Here is a 22,475-nt window from a genome sequence, read left to right as displayed (position 1 = left end):
CATGCCTAAACTCTGACGGCTGAAATAAGTTTCCTTCAATGAATGAAATTTAGCGGTAGGCAGCGGCTTGGCTCTGCCCCTGGCATTGCTGAAGTCCATGGGCGACGGTAACCACTCACCATCAGGTGGGCCGTATGCCCGTCTGCCTACAAAGGCAATAAAAAAAAATAAAAAAAACTATATCTATATTCTTCTTTCCCTCTGCGGGCCTACTGGAAGAGATTTCAACATGAAATAAGTAGAGCCCTTGTACTCCCTTATGGTCGTATTTCTTCTAACGGCTGTGTGTAAAAAATATATTAAATAAATAAATACGATTTGGCATTAAGGACAACGATTTCTCGTTTGCCTTCTGATATTTAACTTTACTAACCACTCAACACAAGGAGGCATATGAGATCGGCTATCCAGTGCAATAAATAATATAAAAGCATCAATATGGTCGCAGTGGAGTTAAATATTTTGGAATGGTAGCTTGACTCTGCCCCTGGCGTTTCTGAAGTCCATGGGCGACGGTAACCACTCACCATCAGGTGGACCGTATGCTCGCCTGGCTACACGGGCTATAACAAAAAAAGTCTGTATTTTCAAAGATAACTCATAAACTAACTGGTCCGTCCCATCTTGATAAAATTTAAACGGGACCACATGAGAGACACCTGGTTTTCAAACAAAAATCACCACACCTAGAAAATATTTCTGAGGAAACAAACACTTAAAAAGCACGATCGAATTAAGAAGCTCTTCTTTTTTATGTTCCACTAGCTTTTGCCCGCGACTTCGTCCGCGTGGAATAGTTCACAAATAATGCTTTATTTTAGAACAAATTTGGTTAGCATAAGAAACGTTATAGTGAGCCAACCTTAACATATAGACATATGCTGCGGCGGACTTTTTTTTAGATATTTTAAAGGGGAACAATTCTGTGATACATTATTTTAGCAAAACTTTAACCGTTTCTGCAGCGCACGCAGCGGAAGCTATCAAAATGAAAAAAAAAAAACGATTTTGAAACATTCTTTATTGGTGCTCTCCACTTACCCTGACCGGTCTTATAGGTATATATAGCCTATAGCCTTTCTCAATAAACGGGCTATCTAACATTGAAATAATTTTTCAAATCGGACCAATAGTTCCTGAGATTAGCGCGTTCAAACAAACAAACTCTTCAGCTTTATATTATTAACTAGCGGACAGCTCCTGCTCCGCTCGGGTCTTTAACAAAAACTTCAACGATATTTTTGACATTGTTTTATTTTTTAAAATAAAAGAGCACTTATTGCGGCATAACTATAATAGTTAGACATATGCTGTCGCGACACTTTTTGTAAATAATAATGTGTTCTACAAAGTCTTACTACATTATTTTATTTTATCGTCAATACTTTTCGCAGGGCACGCGATATAAAGAATATTTTAGGTAATTTTTTACACCTTGGGTTACATTATTGGAGTTTTAGTAAGGATCCCTAAATTTTTTCAAAAAAGATTATGACCTATGTCACTCGGGAAAAGTGTAGCTTTCAAACAGTGAAATAATTTTTCAAATCGATTTAGTACTTTCGGAGCCTATTCAATACAAACAAACAAACAAATCTTTCCTTTTTATAATATTTTATTTATTATGTATTGTAATTATTGTAAAAAAGCGTGGGGTGCTTTTCAGGATATTATAAAAATAACCCTTCTATTCATTTTTTTTTCCTATGCTGATAGCCTTGAGAGGTTATTTCAGCTTACCCTAGCGTGTGTAGGTGAGCTCTCGGTGCTCAAACCGGAGAGTTGCTAACACTGACCCTAGCAAGAGCAGTGCTTCGCAGAATCTACCACCGGATCGGAAACGCGACCCACTGAGAAGATCCGACGAGAAACTCAGTGGGCTGTGTCTATGGGTCTTCTACTCATATCTGTTCATAAAATATTTATAACAACTGATACCATGCACCCCACTCTTTTTTTACAATAAAATCATTTTTTCTTAATCTACATACTTTAATTTAAATTTATTAAAATTTATTTTCAATTTTTTAGTTGGATTTTCTATAAAAGCGTAGTTTGTTAGTTTTTTTAAACTATAAGTTATTTTTTCATTTTTTAGATGAATTTCATTTTTTTAATATTTTTTTTAAAATCAATTTGTCATCGGTCCTTAATAAGTATACCAAATTTCGAGTTAATCCGACGTTTTGAAGGGGGTCAAAATCATGTTCAAAGATTCCGTTACATACTAACATACATACGTCTGAAGCTAATAAAAGCGTATTAAAAATCACCTTACCTAGAAAATATTTCTGAGGGAACAAACATATAAAAAGCACAATCGAATTAAGACCCTCATCTTTTTTTATGATCCATTAAAATATTCATCGCGTTAATTCACATTAAATTCCTATAATCGATTTAGGTACACAAGGAACTTGGTCGACGTTGGGAACGGGGCGTTCAACATCATGATCCTCTGCTGGGGGCCAGGACACGCCTCAGCGATCCACGACCACGCCGACTCGCACTGCTTCATGAAGCTACTGAGTGGAAGTCTTGAGGAGATCAGGTTGGTTCACGGCTACTTCTTCATCAACGAAAATATTTTTCCAAGTTTCATCTGGAACAAGAACACATTGGACTGGTGGTAGGACCTCTTGTGAGTCCGCACGGGTAGGTATCACCGCCCTACCTATTTCAGCCGTGAAGCAGTAACGCGTTTTGGTTCGAAGGGTGGGGCAACCGTTGGCTCTGTAAAAACTGAGATGTCAAAACTCATATCTCAAGGTGTAGTCTAGTCAACAAGTTCAAAAACGTGTTAAATAGACATAAAGCTCCTAAAAATATGTACGATAGCTCATTGGATGCGGAATGATGTCTACAAAAATGTTTTTTAAGGGCTTATTAGCACATAAAAAATTGCGATTGTTATAAACAAAATAAGATTTAAAAAAAAAGAATTTGGTTTTTCCTTAATAATTTCTAAAATAATTATATTTAAGGAATTTTGAAAAAAGATCCTGAAAGAGGAGGAAATTTCCAATAAAAAAGTCCCAACTCTCGGAATTCTATCTCTATTATTTATAAATTTTTTTTAACGCTGAAAATAGCGCTCCGCGAGGTCGTTACGGCATAGGCGCGCCGTCTAAAAAGCCGGTACCTATATCACCTAAAATAATTTTTTTATAGTATTAAATAACAATTTGAAAATTTGAATAAATTATGGTGTAATCTAAACACTAGAACGAAAAAAACCTCGGTGAAAAAAATTTTTTATAACGATTTTAAAAAAATTTACACCATTGTTAATTAACTAACTTTTTTCCAATCTCTGTTTTTATAAATTACGGTATAAAAGTTTCAATAATTCATCTATAAATTTTTCCCTTCGTGGAGCTCTTATCATTTAAGTTCTTAATAAAGTAATGCAAAAAAAATTTTTTTATCTTTATTATTTTGATAATTATAATTTTTTTTAATTAACAAAAAATTAAATTTCTAAAAAATGTTATGAAAAATAGTTTTTTTTCGTAATATCTTAATATTGCTGTTTTTGCATCTACCATAGGTATTAATTAACATTAAAAAAAAATTTTTTACGCTATTTGTTAATAAATTGTTTATAAACAAATAGACTATTATGGGATTTTTAAAAAAAAAAATTTACTGTCTTATTGTATAGGTGAAATAATGATTTTTAAAAAAAAAATTTTTCTTAAGTAAATGTTTTAATTGTTTAAAATCGTTTTTTTAATATTTCAATTGTTTAAATAATTAGTTAAGAAATTATTTTTTTCTTAAAAATCATCATTCTCTTTTCAGCGGATTAACAAAGAAATACATTTTTTTATAAATAATTTCATTGTTTATTAACTTAACAATTTGTTATAAAAAATTTATATTAATCGTTATATTTTTTTTCGAAAACTACAAAAAATTACAAAAACAATCAAACATAACAAAATATAGAAAAAAAAAAATTGTATTTTTTACAGCATTTTTAGATATTATATGATAATGAAATTACAGCCGTTACATAATTTGTCAAGTTATAAATTGTTATAACTTTTAAACTATAAGAGATACGGTAAAGGACACTCAGGTCATTTTTATAAAGGATTTATTTATCTTTAAAATAAATTCAAAATCGATCCTGTAACTATTGTTTATCAGTTATAAGCATTTGTTTATAAAAATTTAAGATTTTTTTGATATTTTTTGAAATTTCATAGCTTATAATTTGTTAAATAATATAGGATTATAATAATATAAATAATATAGGAAATAATATAGGATCGATTTTGAATTTATTTTAAAGATAAATAAATCCTTTATAAAAATGACCTGAGTGTCCTTTACCGTATCTCTTATAGTTTAAAAGTTATAACAATTTATAACTTGACAAATTATGTAACGGCTGTAATTTAATTATCATATAATATCTAAAAATGCTGTAAAAAATACAATTTTTTTTTTTCTATATTTTGTTATGTATGATTGTTTTTGTAATTTTTTGTAGTTTTCGAAAAAAAATATAACGATTAATATAAATTTTTTATAACAAATTGTTAAGTTAATAAACAATGAAATTATTTATAAAAAAATGTATTTCTTTGTTAATCCGCTGAAAAGAGACAATGATGATTTTTAAGAAAAAAATAATTTCTTAACTAATTATTTAAACAATTGAAATATGAAAAAAACGATTTTAAACAATTAAAACATTTATTTAAGAAAAAATTTTTTTTTAAAAATCATTATTTCACCTATACAACAAGAAAGTAATTTTTTTTTTTTAAAATATCCCAAAGTAGTCTATTTGTTTATAAACAATTTATTAACAAATAGCGTAAAAAAATTTTTTTAAATGTTAATTAATACCTATGGTAGATGCAAAAACAGCAATATTAAGATATTACGGAAAAAAACTATTTTTCATAACATTTTTTAGACATTTAATTTTTTGTTAATTAACAAAAATTATAATTATCAAAATAATAAAGATTAATTTTTTTTTTTTGCATTACTTTATTAAGAACTTAAATGATAAGAGCTCCACGAAGGGAAAAATTTATAGATGAATTATTGAAACTTTTATACCGTAATTTATAAAAACAGAGATAGGAAAAAAGTTAGTTAATTAACAATGGTGTAATTTTTTTTAAAATCGATATAAAATATTTTTTTCACCGAGGTTTTTTTCGTTCTAGTGTTTAGATTACACCATAATTTATTCAAATTTTTAAATTGTTATTTAATACTATAAAAAAATTATTTTAGGTGATATAGGTACCGGCTTTTTAGACGGCGCGCCTATGCCGTAACGACCTCGCGGAGCGCTATTTTCAGCGTTAAAAAAAATTTATAAATAATAGAGATAGAATTCCGAGAGTTGGGTCTTTTTTATTGGAAATTTCCTCCTCTTTCAGGATCTTTTTTCAAAATTCCTTAAATATCATTATTTTAGAAATTATTAAGGAAAAACCAAATTCCTTTTTTTTTAAATCTTATTTTGTTTATAAGAATCGCAATTTTTTATGTGCTAATAAGCCCTTAAAAACATTTTTGTAGACATCATTCCGCATCCAATGAGCTATCGTACATATTTTTAGGAGCTTAATGTCTATTTAACACGTTTTTGAACTTGTTGACTAGACTAGTGTGTGGCGGCATGTCTTCTTCGGTAGGCAGCGGCTTGGCTCTGGCCCTGGCATTGAAGTCCATGGGCGACGGTAACCACTCACCATCAGGTGGGCCGTATTCTCGTCTGTCCACAAGGGAAATAAAAAAATCTACCACCGGATCGAAACTACGATCCGTTGAGGAGATTCGGCGAGGAGCTCAGTGGGCTGTGTCTATGGAATGGCAGTTTCTAACAAGTATAATCTATAGTTTCTAACTCCGCCCAGAGGTTTGCGGACTTTTTGGCGAGAACGCGAGGAGTGAAGTTGTGTAATTTGTTTTATTTTGTCTATTTAGTGTTTTTTCGGGTTTAAATGTGTAATAATGGTGGTTTATTAACTGCTTAATATCTGTGAAAGTGCACAAATGTGGAAAACGAAACAAAGCCGCTGGACGTAACTTTTCGGGATCCTCCAAAAACTCAACTGAAAAAATCTCAGTAAATGACCACCATTTTACTGAGATTATATGTCATCCCATATCATCTCATCTCATTTCATTTAATTTCATCCCAGTTGATTCATGTCTCAAATTAATCATCTTCATTTCATTTCATACATTATTCATAAAATTAAGAACATTAATTAAAATAAGACATGACTTAAAGGTCTTAGTTACCAGGTCATAAAACCCTTTAAAAAAAGCCAGATGTTTGCTCTAGTCGCAGTTCTATGACCGACAGATGACACTGACAGCTGTTGACACCTTTCAATGACATGGTCCTTTTTTGTGACATTTATAAAGAATAGTCGCATTGCAAAAACATAATTATTATTGATAACGTCACAGATCACCAGCAAGTACTAAATGTGAGTCGCCTATTATCAAAGGTGGCAATCGGTGCATTTGGACAAAAAAATTTTATTGATATGTCAATACAGATTGATTTGAATATAATCGTCTCCTTCAAAGAATACGGTTCAAAACCTGCATTAAATAAAGGTTAATAGTTAACCTGTTATTTATCTAAGATGTCGTTCCGAAGAGTTTTGTGACTGCCAATGGAATACAAAGTCAATAATTCGTTTTTCTGATTTACCAATAGTTGTCCAAAAGTCAGATTGCCGGCTTTGATAATAGTCGACTCATGTATAAAGAAAATCGACTTGAACAATACAAAATGAGTCATACATCATCAATTAGGCATTGTCCTACTAATATTATAAATGCGAAAGGTTTTTTTATTTTTTTATTTATTTATTGCTTAGATGGGTGGACGAGCTCACAGCCCACCTGGTGTTAAGTGGTTACCGGAGCCCATAGACATCCACAACGTAAATGCGCCACCCACCTTGAGATATAAGTTCTAAGGTCTCGAGTATAGTTACAGTTACAGTTTACAGTTACAGTTTGTAAGAATGTATGGATGTATGTTTGTAACTCTCACGCAAAAACTACTGACTGAATGGATTTTGATGAAACTTTACAATAATATAGCTTACACACCAGAATAACACATAGGCTACAATTCATAAAGATATTGTGTGAATTACCCAAAATATAAGAATAAGTGTTGAGTAAGTAGGAAAAAAATGATCTACCATCTGCGAGCTATCCGACGGATTTATAATATATAGGTACTTAAAGGTTTATTACCAGTACTCGGAACGCCCTTATTCTAGAACTTTCCCTTGAATTAGACCATCGATATATAACGATTTGCGGTATTTCATAATGCTACTAGCTGACCCGGCAGACTTCGTAGTGCCTCGAAATATAAAACCTTAAAACAAACAAAAGGAATCCGTCCGACGAGGACACATCAAAAGAAAAACAAAATTGTAATTTTTATTTAATTCCGAGCATTTTCATATTTATCTACCTTTTAAACCTTCTCTGGACTTCCACAAATAATTCAAGACCAAAATTAGCCAAATCGGTCCAGCCGTTCTCGAGTTTTAGCGAGACTAACGAACAGCAATTGATTTTAATATAAATAGATAGATAGATAATAATAATTTAATTCAATGAACAATTATACTTATCGGAAGTACATTTACGGTTTAAATTCGCTATTAATTATTCATTATCTCTTACGTTTCGTAAAGGTTTATACTTTCCGTGGTGACGCGCACACACAGACGACCGTGAACCGATCATACCGTAAGATTAGCTTTTTTATTTTTTTTATTGCCCTTTTAAGCAGACGAGCATACGGCCCACCTGATGGTGAGTGGTTACCGTCGCCCATGGACTTCAGCAATGCCAGGGGCAGAGCCAAGCCGCTGCCTACCGCTTAATACTCTCCACAAGCCTCGTTTGAAGAAGGACATGTCATAGCGCTCGGGAAACACCGTGGAGGGGAGCTCATTCCATAGCCGGATGGTACGTGGCAAAAAAGACCTCTGGAAACGCACTGTGGATGACCGCAGTGGCTCCAGGTAGTATGGATGAACTCTACTCCGGTGGCGGGCGGTGCGATGGTAAAAACGAGATGCCGGTATCATCTCGAACAATTCCTCAGAGCACTCCCCATGGAACATACGGTACAAAATACAGAGGGAACCGAAGTCCCTCTGCAGACCCAGAGGTTCCAAACGATCCGTGAGAATGGGATTAAAAGCTTAATTAGCTTAAATTATATCAACGACACGTGGAAATTGAGTCAAAAAAAAGGGTGCGTGTACTTATGTACGCGCGTAAGAAGTAATACTTTATTTTTATTAAATTTATTTCTTTTTTTTTTTTTTTTAATTTTAGTCAATTTGAAAAAAAAATTTATTAAACAAAATCCTCAAACACGCATATTGGACATCCCTTTTCTTGACATCGCATAAATTAGATAATTCGCGGTACGGTTCGGAAAGTTCACCTGCGGCTATATTCAGACTCGCCAAGTTACGTCGGTCGTATTGTAATGAGCGATTTAGTGGGCAACTTCATTTCTGTTAATTTTGCGTCACGGTGCGTGCGCATCGTGAAATTTCACTCTCATAAATTTTTCAAAACGCGCCTAATGAAGTATAACTTAAAAAAAAACTTTTCGTACACACAAACTCGATCAAACTACAACTGTGTGTCCCTCAGACACAGCCCACTGAGTTTCTCGCCGGACCTTCTCAGTGGGACGCTATTCCCATCCGATGGTACATTCAGCAAAGCACTGCTCTTGCTACCTTGAAGGGCTAGTGTTTTTTTTTTATTGCTTATGTGGGTGGATGAGCTCACAGCCCTCCTGGTGTTAAATTGTTACTGAAGCCCATAGACATCTACTACGTAAATGCGCCACCCACCTTGAGATATAAGTTTTGAGATATAACTGGTGGTAGGACCTCTTGTGAGTCCGCGCGGGTAGGTACCACCACCCTGCCTATTTCTGCCGTGAAGCAGTAATGCGTTTCGGTTTGAAGGGTGGGGCAGCCGTTGTAAGTATACTGAGATCTTAGAACTTATATCTCAAGGTGGGTGGTATATATATATAAATTCCACTAGCGGCCAGTTCTCAGAAAAAGAAAACAAAAAACCCTGTAAAAAAAATCATTCAGCCAACACGTAATATTTACATTAAAATCTTCACCCGCTATCGCCGTGCCGATGTTTCTAGCAATCTGTGTGAAAACAACAGAGCACCCTGAGATAACAGAGGTTAACATTAAAATACCGTATTACATGATAACACACGTCTATTATCGCGCATACCTGTCGTCTCACACGCGGCTGACTAATTTCGATATTTGATAAAAAAAAAGAATTATTGATTGCTCATATGGTCATGATCTTTTTTATTCTGAAGCACTCACTTAATGTTAAGCGGTTACAACAACAGCTGATAGATATAAAATCGCAAGGTCGCCGCACCTGCCTATATCTGCCGTGAAGCAATATTGCGTTTCGGTTTGAAGGGTGGAGCAGCCGTTGTAACTATACTGAGACCTTAGAACTTATATCTCAAGCCGGGTGGCGCATTAACGTTGTAGATGTCTATGGGCTCCAGTAACCAGGTGGGCTGTGAGCTCGTCCACCCATCTCAGCAATAAAAACATAAAAGCTGGGATATTGGGCGAAACCTCAATTGTGATAAGCGAGCCAACACACCAGAAGCCTGCTTCGTCGTGGAACCAGGCTGTTTCTGAACGTCAAAATGTCAACGAGCGACGTTCACCATTACACCAATCCTCTTTCAAATCCACCCACCAAGAGCAACGCATCAATTCTATATTTCTCATCAAGTCGTTAAATTCTGATATAAAGGTACTAGAAAATAAAAAATAAGCATGCAAATTGAAAATGGCTAATGACTAACACATGGATAAAGGTTGTCCCATAATAAAAAGGGACAGATAACCAGGAGGGAGGTTTTAGTCCGTAGGTCATTGAGACACTTTCTCAGTGGAGTCGGGCATACCCTTTGGCCCCGACCCTTGGGTATCCATGAGAATTTCCTTTCGCCCACGAGAAAAAAAAAGGTACAATTAATATCTCAAAACAATAAATACATTCAATTACCACAACGCAACGCAAACGGTTTTTTTTTTCTCCTACCTATTCTAGTAGCACCCCTCGAGGGGTTATTCTAGATTCACCGAACTAGTAGGTGAGCTCACGGGGCTCAAACCGGGAGTGCTGCTAACACTGGCCCTAGCAAGAGCAGTGCTTCGCAGAATCTACCACCGGATCGGAAACGCGACCCACTGAGAAGATCCGGCGAGAAACTCAGTGGGCTGTGTCTAAGAGTTAATTTACTCGTCGGGCCCTTCGTCGCAAGCGACGGGTTCGGCGAGGACGGTGACCGGTGCTTGAGATACCTAAAAGTACCGTTAGTGGATCGGGAGGATCCGTAATGACGTGCTTAGGGCGACGTCGCGTCGACTGTTTACCATTCGGTCCACAGGATCGGGTATCTAAGTCGTGTCGCCTTCTCAAAGTGGCGCAATAATGCGATAGAGTAACATGTAGATCCTACCACCAGTCATCACGCAAAGCAGAGTGGTAAAACAGCAAAAAATCTAATAGTATTACAGTCAAGTCACAGCAAGTTTTAAAAGTCGTCGTGGCCTAAAGGATAAGACGTCCGGTGCATTCGTATGTAGCGATGCACCGGTGTTCGAATCCCGCAGGCGGGTACCATTTTTTCTAATGAAATACGTACTCAACAAATGTTCACGATTGACTTCCACGGTGAAGGAATAACATCGTGTAATAAAAACCAAACCCGCAAAATTGTAATTTGCGTAATCACTGGTGGTAGGATCTCTTGTGAGTCCGCACGGGTAGGTACCACCACCCCGCCTATTTCCGCCGTGAAGCAGTAATGCGTTTCGGTTCGAAGGGTGGGGTAGCCGTTGTAACTATACTGAGATCTTAGAACTTATATCTCGAGGTGGGTGGCGCATTTACGTTGTAGATGTCTATGGGCTCCAGTAACCACTTAACACCAGGTGGGCTGTGAGCTCGTCCATCCATCTAAGCAATAAAAAAAAATAAAAAGTCTAGATTTACAGAATTTGTAGGTCAAAATTCGATTGAGACTTAACACAGAAACCTCTTTACAGCTAACTCGTTGATGGGTCAGACGAATACCCTCCATTTTTCGATCCAAAACATCCAGACATTATCCATTAATAATGGCTTTTCGCTATCGACAATACCAAAATCATTCCTGCAGTGACGCGCCCATTCAAAGTCAGTATTGGGCACGTAGCTAGTGGGAACATCTAGTTGTCTCTTTCGCTCATCCACCCAATAGTCGTAACGTTACGAAACATAATGCAGATATTTTTTTGTACTGCTACCCAGTACACTTGCGCTAAAGTAAAATAATCTTAGTCATAGAAAAAAACATTCCTTTCTATTTTAGAATCCGTTTATCAATTTAATATTTACACATTCCTTCAAAGCGGTTGTCATATTTAATTAGTAGTTCACTGAGAATTATGTAGATGCGAATTTTTGTAGGCTCGTCAATAGCTATCTTCTTGCGTCAAGGGAAGAATTCAGAGATTGATATCGCAATGCTTTTTTTTTGAATGAGTGATTAATTGTGGCCCTTAGGCCTTTCCAGTTTCACCAGGACAGGAGGGCGAGCAAATGCTCAGCCAGGAGGGGTGGGATTTGCTAAAAACTCAAGAGCACCTGCTTCGCGAATGAATTTACTACCGGATCGGTATCGCGACCCGTTAAGAATGTCCGGCGAGAAACTCAGCGGGCTGATGCATGGGTTAGGTTATCACAATACTCTGGTATCATCTCTGGTTGGCATAGTAAAAAATAACTCAACAGAATCTTATTTAATCAATTAATTACGCAAATATGAAAACAAGTGATGCAATCTTATTTGTATAGTTATTCGTTATCACAATATTAATTGCTTTAATAATTACAATAATAAATCTATTTTAATCAATGTAATTATTTGCATATTAAACGTCATTATGTCGACTATTGTTTTCGTTTCGGTTTTCTCGGCTACACCATTGTTTATTGGTTGAATAAGTTTTTTTATTACTGGTGGTAGGACCTCTTGTGAGTCCGCGCGGGTGGGTACCACCACCCTGCCTATTTCTGCCGTGAAGCAGTAATGCGTTTCGGTTTGAAGGGTAGGGCAGCCGTTGTAACTATACTGAGATCTTAGATCGCAAGGTGGGTGACGCATTTACGTTGTGGATGTCTATGGGCTCCAGTAACCACTTAACACCAGGTGGGCTGTGAGCTGGCCTGCCCATCTAAGCAAGAAAAAAAAAGTCGGAATGTGTAGGCGAAGCTCAATCGCAACGGAAATGAGCATTTCACTAATGTCATTAAATTAACATCAACAGTTATCACGGTCAATATATTCATAACATGTTGTTTTAATATCTGTGATTAATAATTTTATTATAATTTAATTAATATCATCTTCATAAAACACCTTCTCAAATAATTCTGTAATTTTAGAACAAATTTGGTTACCATAAAAAACGTTATAGTGAGCCAACCTTAAAATATAGACATATGCTATCGCGGACTTTTTTTAGAATTTTTTAAAGGGGAACAATTCTTTTCCGTACAGTTTCCGTAGCGCACGCAGCGGAAGCTCTTAAAAGGGAAAAGTACCCCGTTTTTGTAACAGTCTTAATTGGTGCTCCTTTTATCTTAGCGTGATGTTAGATAACCTATAGCCTTCTTCAATAAATGAGCTATCAAATTGGACCAGTACTTCCTGAGATTAGCGCGTTCAACCAAACAAACTCTGCAGCTTTATAATAATCTATATATATATAAAAATGAATTGTTGTTCGTTAGTCTCGCTAAAACTCAAGAACGGCTGGACCGATTTGGCTAATTTTGGTCTTGAATTATTTGTGGAAGTCCAGAGAAGGTAGGTTAAAAGGTAGATAAATATGAAAATGCTCTAAATTAAATAAAAATAACAATTTTGTTTTTCCTTTGATGTGTCCCCCGTCGGATGGATTCCTTTTGTTTGTTTTAAGTTTATTTTATACAAAAGTTTAGGTCTTTTATTTATTGATTGAGGCACTGCGAAGTCTGCCGGGTCAGCTAGTATTAGTATAGATTTGATTCCCGAGTACCGGTTATTTGATAAAACATTAATCTCCTTCTTCTTATCAGCCCACAGACGTCCACTGTTGGACATGGGCCTCCCCCAAGCCTCGCCACAAGACCGTGTCTAGCTCGATAGAACATCAATCGAATTCAATTCTCGAAACTTTTGTTGGCACATAATTTGATATCATCCGATGTGTTTTTACGTCAAAAATATTTGTACACAAAACATGGCTATAAAACTAATTGATAGGGCAAGTTCAGTGAATCATTTAGCGATCGGATGTCACGATTCAACCTAATTATAACTCGATTGGAGGGTCGTAAGGTTATTGTTTGCTTTTATTGATATTAGGTACTGCTGATAGAGCATGGCGCAAACACATTTTGGTGAAATTTACTATATATATATACTCTCCACCAGCCTCGTTTGAAGAAGGACATGTCATAGCGCTCGGGAAAAACCGTGGAAGGGAGCTCATTCCATAGCCTCTGGGAAGCACTGCTCTTGCTAGGGCTAGTGTTAGTAAATTCTCTCAGGTTGAGCCCGTGAACTTACCTGCCCGTCCGGGCGTAGCTAGAATAACCCCAGAATAGGTAGGGAAAAGTATACCATCACGAAACCATCGAAGCAGACTTCTTTCCACTGCGTAGAGCGGCTGAGCAGGAACCTCAGTGTGCTTCCCTAAGTTCCAGTCGAGGTTTTGTAAGCAGTCCTCCGTGGTATGGTGGTGGTATTGCTGACATGGAGGAACTCTTGTGAGTCCGCGCGGGTAGGTACCACCACCCTGCCTATTTCTGCCGTGAAGCAGTAATTCGTTTCGGTTTGAAGGGTGGGGCTGCCGTTGTAACTATAATGAGATCTTAGAACTTATATCTCAAGGTGGGTGGCGCATATACGTTGTAGATGTCCGTGGGCTCCAGTAACCACTTTACACCAGGTGGGCTGTGAGCTCGTCCACCGACCTAAGCAATAAAAAAAAAATAATACAGTGCGTTCCGGTTCGGAATAGAAGCTTTGCAATACATTGATGCTTTGAACTCACGGCTGCGGGTATTCTTAATTTTGGAATTATATAATATGTATATATTATGTTTTTTTTTATTCAAGCCTCTTAAAATACAAACACGTACAAGAATTCTTAACACTAGTATGATAATGTACATGGCTTTTTTATGAGGTATACAATAACGATATTCCCTGACTTTTATGCTAGGAAAACCTGTGTTACGAAAGTCAGTGGTTCAGTGCTAGGTCACCAGGTAAGTAAGTTAACCAGGAAGAGTGATCTGTAAGAATATTGTACGTACGTGTGTGTGCGTGTGTGTGCGTGCGTGGAGTGTGTGTGTGTTTGTCAGACACAATTAAAACTACTAGAGGTCCCGCAGTAGTCGAAATTCGACTATAATTAATTGGAATTGTATAATAAATTGGTACACTATTATGATTGTATTTTATACTTCTATAATCACATATTTCGCCAAGACTACACTATAAAAAATATTAACAATGACAAACAATAAAAATCTATTCTCAATTTGACAACAGACGTCAAAAACAAAAGTTTGACAATAAATAGTATGCATGCGTGTGTGCGTCAAATACATGGTATGCAGTGTGTGTAATGTTTTCTTTATTGATTTAATGTATCTTTTATGCATTATTTAAAAAAAATATTAGCATTGTGCACTTCTTCTCGATATTCTCTATAAGTGTGGAAAATTTCATACTCCTCCATCCGCGCAATTTTCGTAAAAAGGGATACAAAGTTTTTGCTTCACGTATTAATATATAGATTATAACGGCTGAATCACGCAATTTTTTGTTGTCATTATATCGAGGGATGAAAGGTTGGTTTTAAGTGACATTTCGCTCGACATTTATCTTTGTAATCAAAGGCGCGTTTTACTTGGTACAAGAAGAATCGAGTATTTTCATTCAGGCCACGGGGTTCACCGGTGAACCTTATCTTAAAATAAAGTCCTAAAAATATAGACATATGCTGTCGCAGCCTTTTTTTGAACCTTTTAAACTTTTTAAAGTGGGAACAATTCTGTCATACATTATTTCAGCGAAACTTTAAGCGTTTCCGCAGCGCACGCAGCGGAAGCTCTCAAAAGGAAAAAATACGATTTTGATACATTTTTATTAGTACTCCGCTCGTAATGGTCTTAGCGTGATGCTATATAGTTTCCTCAATTCGAGCTTTAGGAGGTCTTTTAAGGTTTTACTCACGATCAATAAAGCAACCAGGCGATTTATTACATTCTCCTTGCACAGATACGACTGGCCTGATGATGTCCAGCCCGAAGTGCTAAGAACCATCAAAGAGAATGCAAATACGGGCGACCAAAACTGCGACAACCAGACCGTGATGAGCACAGACTATAATGACAGCTGTCAACGTCACAATGACAGCTGTCAGGGAGATAGTCACATGAATAGCGGCGAAGAAGACGAAGATTATTACGATTTGAAAGAAATAGGGAGAACGAGATTAGAAGTGAATGATGTGTGTTACATAAATGGTAAGTCGATAATATGTAATTGCCGAATTTGTTGAAGCTTTATTTTTCTGAACGAATAAATAATAGTTTAAAAAAAAACTAACAAAATACGCTTTTATAGATAATCCAACTAAAAAATAGAAAAACAAATTTTAATAAATTTGAATTAAAAATAGTGTAAGAAAAAATGATTTTACTGTAAAAAAGCGTGGGGTGCTTTTCAGGATATTATCAAAATGACCCTTCTACTCATATCTGTTCATAAAATATTTATAACTACTGATGCCATGCACCCCACGGTTTTTTTACAATAAAATCATTTTTTCTTACACTATTTTTAATTCAAATTTATTAAAATTTATTTTCTATTTTTTAGATGGCTTTTCTACAAAAGCGTATTTTTTTACTTTTTTTAAATTATGCTTTATTTTTCATTTTTTAGTTGAATGTAAATTTTCTCAATATTTATCATATATTTTTTTTAATATTGAATTGTCAACGGTCCTTAATAAGTATACCAAATTTCGAGTTAATCCGACGTTTTGAAGGGGTCAAAATCATGTTCAAAGATTCCGTTACATACTAACATACGTCTGAAGCTAATGAAAGCGTGTTAAAAAGTTTCAATGTTCGACATACGACCTCGCTCGTGCCCTCAGACGCTCTTGGTCTGCACCGCATGGAGAACCCCTCGCACGTGGACGGCGCTGTCTCCTTGCACCTCTACTGTCCCCCGTTCGACAGCTGCCGGGTCTTCGACGCCAGGACCGGTAGACCCACTCAAGTTAAAGTCACCTTCTGGAGCATGTACGGGAAGAAGATTAAAAGGGTGCGTAGGACATTTGTTTTTTTGAAGTGAAACTTCCTTATCGGCGTTGGAAAAAAATTTACCGTCACATTTTTCGGTTACGCGTCACATTTTTCCGTTACGCGCCATCTTTTAATTAACGGCTGTATGTTCTGAAGTATGGATGCGCATTTGAGAAACCGACCTCATGTCTCAAGGTGGGTCACGGAATACATTTTGTAATTGCAATAATCCCAGGTAACCCACTTAATATCACGTGGACCGTGCTATTATTGTTATTACGTAAAATAATAGGAAGAAAAGTACCAGGGTATTATGATATCAAAGAGATGTATTATTATAACTTTACTCTGACGTACAGCCTTCTTTATTAATTAACGGCTGTATGTTCTGAAGTATGGATTCCGATTTGAGAAATTGACCTCATGTCTCCAGGTGGATTACGGAAATCATTTTGTAATTCCAATAATCTCAGGGAGCCCACTTAATAATATCACGTGGACCGTGCTATTTATTACTGTTATTACGTAAAATAATAGGAAGAAAAGTACCAGGGTATTATGATAGCAAAGAGATTTATTAATAATTAACGGCGGTATGTTCTGAAGCATGGTTTCGGATTTGAGAAATCGACCTCATGTCTCAAGGTGGGTCAAACTTCACGAACCTCAGGAACCCCATTTAACACCACGTGGACCGTGCTATTATTATTAATTTATAGGAAGAAAAGTACCAGGGTATTATGATATCAAAGAGATGTATTATTAAAATGCTGTAATAATCTTAGTAGCAAAAAGGTAAAGTGAAATAATTGTATTATTTGTATTCATGTCTATGATAATAAAATCCTTTTGTTTAAACTTTATCTAATTTAACTTTATTTAACCAATTTCTAGAAAGTTGCATGTAGATCATTTTTCGAAAAATAAGGCCATAAACAAGTTTCACTTCTTACGTGTGTACACTAGTACACGCACACATTTTTTTATTTTTATTGCTTAGTTGGGTGGACGAGCTCACTGCCCACCTGATGTTAAGTGGTTACTGGAGCCCATAGAGATCTACAACGAAAATGCGCCACCCACCTTGAGATATAAGTTCTAAGGTATAGTTACAACGGCTGCCGCACCCTTAAAACCGAAACGCATTACTGCTTCACGGCAGAAATAGGCGGGGCGGTGGTACCTACCCGTCCGGATTCACAAGAGATCCTACCACCAGTAATTACGCAAATTATAATTTTGCGAGTTTCATTTTCAAGGGGATGTTCAAGGGGGGTAGCTTTGGTGTTGTCCAAGCGCTGGGAGGCCTCGGTTGTGATGCTATTGGAAACGCAACGGGCCGTGAGCTGCAAGCTGCTTACAGTCGTTGAAGTCGTCGTGGCCTAAAGGATAAGACGTCCGGTGCATTCGTGTTGAGCGATGCACCGGTGTTCGAATCCCGCAGGCGGGTACCAATTTTTCTAATGAAATACGTACTCAACAAATGTTCACGATTGACTTCCACGGTGAAGGAATAACATCGTGTAATAAAAATCAAACCCGCAAAATTATAATTTGCGTAATTACTGGTGGTAGGATCTCTTGTGAATTCGCGCCGTTAGGTACCACCATCCTGCCTATTTCTGCCGTGAAGCAGTAATGCGTTTCGGTTTGAAGGGTGGGGCAGCCGTTGTAACTATACTGAGACCTTAGAACTTATATCTCAAGGTGGGTGGCGCATTTACGTTGTAGATGTCTATGGGCTCCAGTAACCGCTTAACACCAGATGGGCTGTGAGCTCGTCTACCCATGTAAGCAATAAAAAAAACTTTTCTTTTTAAATAAGGCTTAATTTTAAATCTTATTTCTCTATTATTACATCTATTGCTATAAATATTATTATTGTTTTGCTATTATAATTTAGTAAGGAGTTTACTTTATTGCTTCGATGGGTGGACGAACTCACGATCCACCTATTGTTAAGTGGTTACCGGAGCCCATAGACATCTACAACGTAAATACCGCCACCCAACTTAAGACATGAGTTCTAAGGTCTTAGTGCAGTACAACAGTGGTGGTACCTAACCATAACAAGATGTCTTGCCACCAGTATTGGTTATTTTTTTATTGCCCTTGTAGGCAGACGGGCATACGGCCGACCTGATGGTGAGTGGTTACCGTCGCCCATGGACGTCAGCAATGCCAGGGGCAGAGCCAAGCCGCTGCCTGCCGGCTGGATTGGCTCTAGTTGATTATCATTCGACGAACACGTCTTGATAATCTCTGGCTTTGTTGTTTGCTAGAGGTACGGAATAAAAAATAAAAAAAAAGTGTGTGTGTCCGCTCCGACGCACGACTGGAGTTTACTGGATATAAAAAATTAAACGAAACAATACGAGAAATAGTTCTATATTACGACAACACGATACACTACAGATTATTAACAAATTAACGAGACACAAAACAAACGACTAACAAATATATGAAAATACAATAATGAGAGAAACGCGCGATCAGTACGAGGCTTTGTGGCGGACTGCCGGCGCAGCAGCCCGGCGTCACCTGCGATAACGCGGCCGCGCGTTGGCTCCTGATTGGCGCGCGCACGCATCACGCAATCAGGAGCCAATCAGGCGCATAACGCATTTCGTGTGACATGCTAGTACGATTTTGATTGGCGCGCGCACGCATCACGCAATCAGGAGCATAACGCATTTCGTGTGACATGCTAGTACGATTTTGGTCCCCATAATTTTCATACCCCGGGCCTATATATGTAAATCGATTCTAAAGGAGTAAACTCCAAAAAAAAAAAAAAAACACGTCTTGATACACACAGAGTACGCCACTTCCAGAAGTAACCTTTCACTTCTATGTCCCACTTGAAACCTTAACATATTATTGCTTCGCAGCAGAAATAGCACGTTCGTAAATAAGTAACCTGGTGGACTCTTAATCGTACTGCGCCATCATAAATAAATAATCTCTATATATAAAAATGAATTGCTGTTCGTTAGTCTCGCTAAAACTCGAGAACGGCTAGACCGATTTGGCTAATTTTGGTCTTGAATTATTTGTGGAAGTTCAGAGAAGGTTTAGAAGGTAGATAAATATGAAAATGGTGGGAATCAAATAAAAATAACAAATTTTGTTTTTCCATTGATGTGTACCCCGTCGGACGGATTTCTTTTGTTTGTTTTAAGTTTATTTTATACAAAAATTTAGGTTTTTTATTTATCGATTGAGGCACTGCGAAGTCTGCCGGGTCAGCTAGTAAATAAATAAGTATAAAGAGGATAGATTTGTTTGTTTGTATTGAATAGGCTCCGAAACTACTGAACCGATTTGAAAAATTCTTTCACTGTTTAGAAGCTACACTATTCCCGAGTGACATAGGCTATAATCTGTTTTGAAAAAAAATTAGGGATCCTTACTAAAACCCCAATAATGTAACCCAAGATGGAAAAAAAATACCTAAAGTATTCTTTCGCGTGCCCTGCGCAAAACTATTGATGATAGAATAAACTGATGTACTACGACTTTGTAGAACACATTATTATTGAAGTGAAACTTCCTTATCGGCGTTGGAAAAAAATTTACCGTCACATTTTTCGGTTACGCGTCACATTTTTCCGTTACGCGCCATCTTTTAATTAACGGCTGTATGTTCTGAAGTATGGATGCGCATTTGAGAAACCGACCTCATGTCTCAAGGTGGGTCACGGAATACATTTTGTAATTGCAATAATCCCAGGTAACCCACTTAATATCACGTGGACCGTGCTATTATTGTTATTACGTAAAATAATAGGAAGAAAAGTACCAGGGTATTATGATATCAAAGAGATGTATTATTATAACTTTACTCTGACGTACAGCCTTCTTTATTAATTAACGGCTGTATGTTCTGAAGTATGGATTCCGATTTGAGAAATTGACCTCATGTCTCCAGGTGGATTACGGAAATCATTTTGTAATTCCAATAATCTCAGGGAGCCCACTTAATAATATCACGTGGACCGTGCTATTTATTACTGTTATTACGTAAAATAATAGGAAGAAAAGTACCAGGGTATTATGATAGCAAAGAGATTTATTAATAATTAACGGCGGTATGTTCTGAAGCATGGTTTCGGATTTGAGAAATCGACCTCATGTCTCAAGGTGGGTCAAACTTCACGAACCTCAGGAACCCCATTTAACACCACGTGGACCGTGCTATTATTATTAATTTATAGGAAGAAAAGTACCAGGGTATTATGATATCAAAGAGATGTATTATTAAAATGCTGTAATAATCTTAGTAGCAAAAAGGTAAAGTGAAATAATTGTATTATTTGTATTCATGTCTATGATAATAAAATCCTTTTGTTTAAACTTTATCTAATTTAACTTTATTTAACCAATTTCTAGAAAGTTGCATGTAGATCATTTTTCGAAAAATAAGGCCATAAACAAGTTTCACTTCTTACGTGTGTACACTAGTACACGCACACATTTTTTTTTTTTTATTGCTTAGTTGGGTGGACGAGCTCACTGCCCACCTGATGTTAAGTGGTTACTGGAGCCCATAGAGATCTACAACGAAAATGCGCCACCCACCTTGAGATATAAGTTCTAAGGTATAGTTACAACGGCTGCCGCACCCTTAAAACCGAAACGCATTACTGCTTCACGGCAGAAATAGGCGGGGCGGTGGTACCTACCCGTCCGGATTCACAAGAGATCCTACCACCAGTAATTACGCAAATTATAATTTTGCGAGTTTCATTTTCAAGGGGATGTTCAAGGGGGGTAGCTTTGGTGTTGTCCAAGCGCTGGGAGGCCTCGGTTGTGATGCTATTGGAAACGCAACGGGCCGTGAGCTGCAAGCTGCTTACAGTCGTTGAAGTCGTCGTGGCCTAAAGGATAAGACGTCCGGTGCATTCGTGTTGAGCGATGCACCGGTGTTCGAATCCCGCAGGCGGGTACCAATTTTTCTAATGAAATACGTACTCAACAAATGTTCACGATTGACTTCCACGGTGAAGGAATAACATCGTGTAATAAAAATCAAACCCGCAAAATTATAATTTGCGTAATTACTGGTGGTAGGATCTCTTGTGAATTCGCGCCGTTAGGTACCACCATCCTGCCTATTTCTGCCGTGAAGCAGTAATGCGTTTCGGTTTGAAGGGTGGGGCAGCCGTTGTAACTATACTGAGACCTTAGAACTTATATCTCAAGGTGGGTGGCGCATTTACGTTGTAGATGTCTATGGGCTCCAGTAACCGCTTAACACCAGATGGGCTGTGAGCTCGTCTACCCATGTAAGCAATAAAAAAAACTTTTCTTTTTAAATAAGGCTTAATTTTAAATCTTATTTCTCTATTATTACATCTATTGCTATAAATATTATTATTGTTTTGCTATTATAATTTAGTAAGGAGTTTACTTTATTGCTTCGATGGGTGGACGAACTCACGATCCACCTATTGTTAAGTGGTTACCGGAGCCCATAGACATCTACAACGTAAATACCGCCACCCAACTTGAGACATGAGTTATAAGATCTTAGTGCAGTACAACAGTGGTGGTACCTAACCATCACAAGACGTCCTGCCACCAGTAATAGTTGTTTTTATTGCTCTTGTAGGCAGACGGGCGTACGGCCCACCTGATGGTGAGTGGTTACCGTCGCCCATGGACTTCAGGAATGCCAGGGGCAGAGCCAAGCCGCTGCCTACCGGCTGGAGTGGCCCTAGTTGATCATTATTCGACGAACACGTTTTGGCCTGTTGTCTTGGCCTAAAGGATAGGACGTCCGGTGCATTCGTGTTGAGCGATGTATCGGTGTTCGAATCCCGCAGGCGCGTACCAATTTTTCTAATGAAATCGTACTCAACAAATTTAATGTTCACGATTGACTTCCACGGTGAAGGAATAACATCGTGTAATAAAAATTAAACCCGCAAAATTATAATTTGCGTAATTACTGGTGGTAGGACCTCATGTGAGTCCGCACGGGTAGGTAACACCACGCCGCCTATTTC

General features: G+C 37.1%; 1 protein-coding gene and 1 long non-coding RNA gene across 2 annotated transcripts in view; one reads left to right on the top strand and one right to left on the bottom strand.

Annotated features, from left to right (window-relative positions):
* Positions 1 to 22,475, top strand: part of LOC101747037 (cysteine dioxygenase type 1) — a 38,037-nt gene that overhangs the window by 11,035 nt on the left and 4,527 nt on the right. Inside the window, exons 4-6 of the mRNA XM_012691550.4 lie at positions 2,405 to 2,551; positions 15,428 to 15,675; positions 16,314 to 16,483. Coding sequence (XP_012547004.1) covers positions 2,405 to 2,551; positions 15,428 to 15,675; positions 16,314 to 16,483 — 565 coding nt within the window. The remainder of the gene's footprint in view (positions 1 to 2,404; positions 2,552 to 15,427; positions 15,676 to 16,313; positions 16,484 to 22,475) is intronic.
* LOC110385472 (uncharacterized) lies at positions 1,239 to 16,434 on the bottom strand. The gene is made up of 2 exons (XR_002430731.3): positions 16,294 to 16,434; positions 1,239 to 2,602 (listed from the first exon to the last, which is right to left on the bottom strand). It is a non-coding gene; the product is annotated as an uncharacterized LOC110385472 (long non-coding RNA).

Source organism: Bombyx mori, chromosome 2, assembly GCF_030269925.1.
Source record: "Bombyx mori chromosome 2, ASM3026992v2".
Taxonomy (NCBI): domain Eukaryota; kingdom Metazoa; phylum Arthropoda; class Insecta; order Lepidoptera; family Bombycidae; genus Bombyx; species Bombyx mori.
This window is presented reverse-complemented; position numbering and strand designations above follow the sequence as displayed.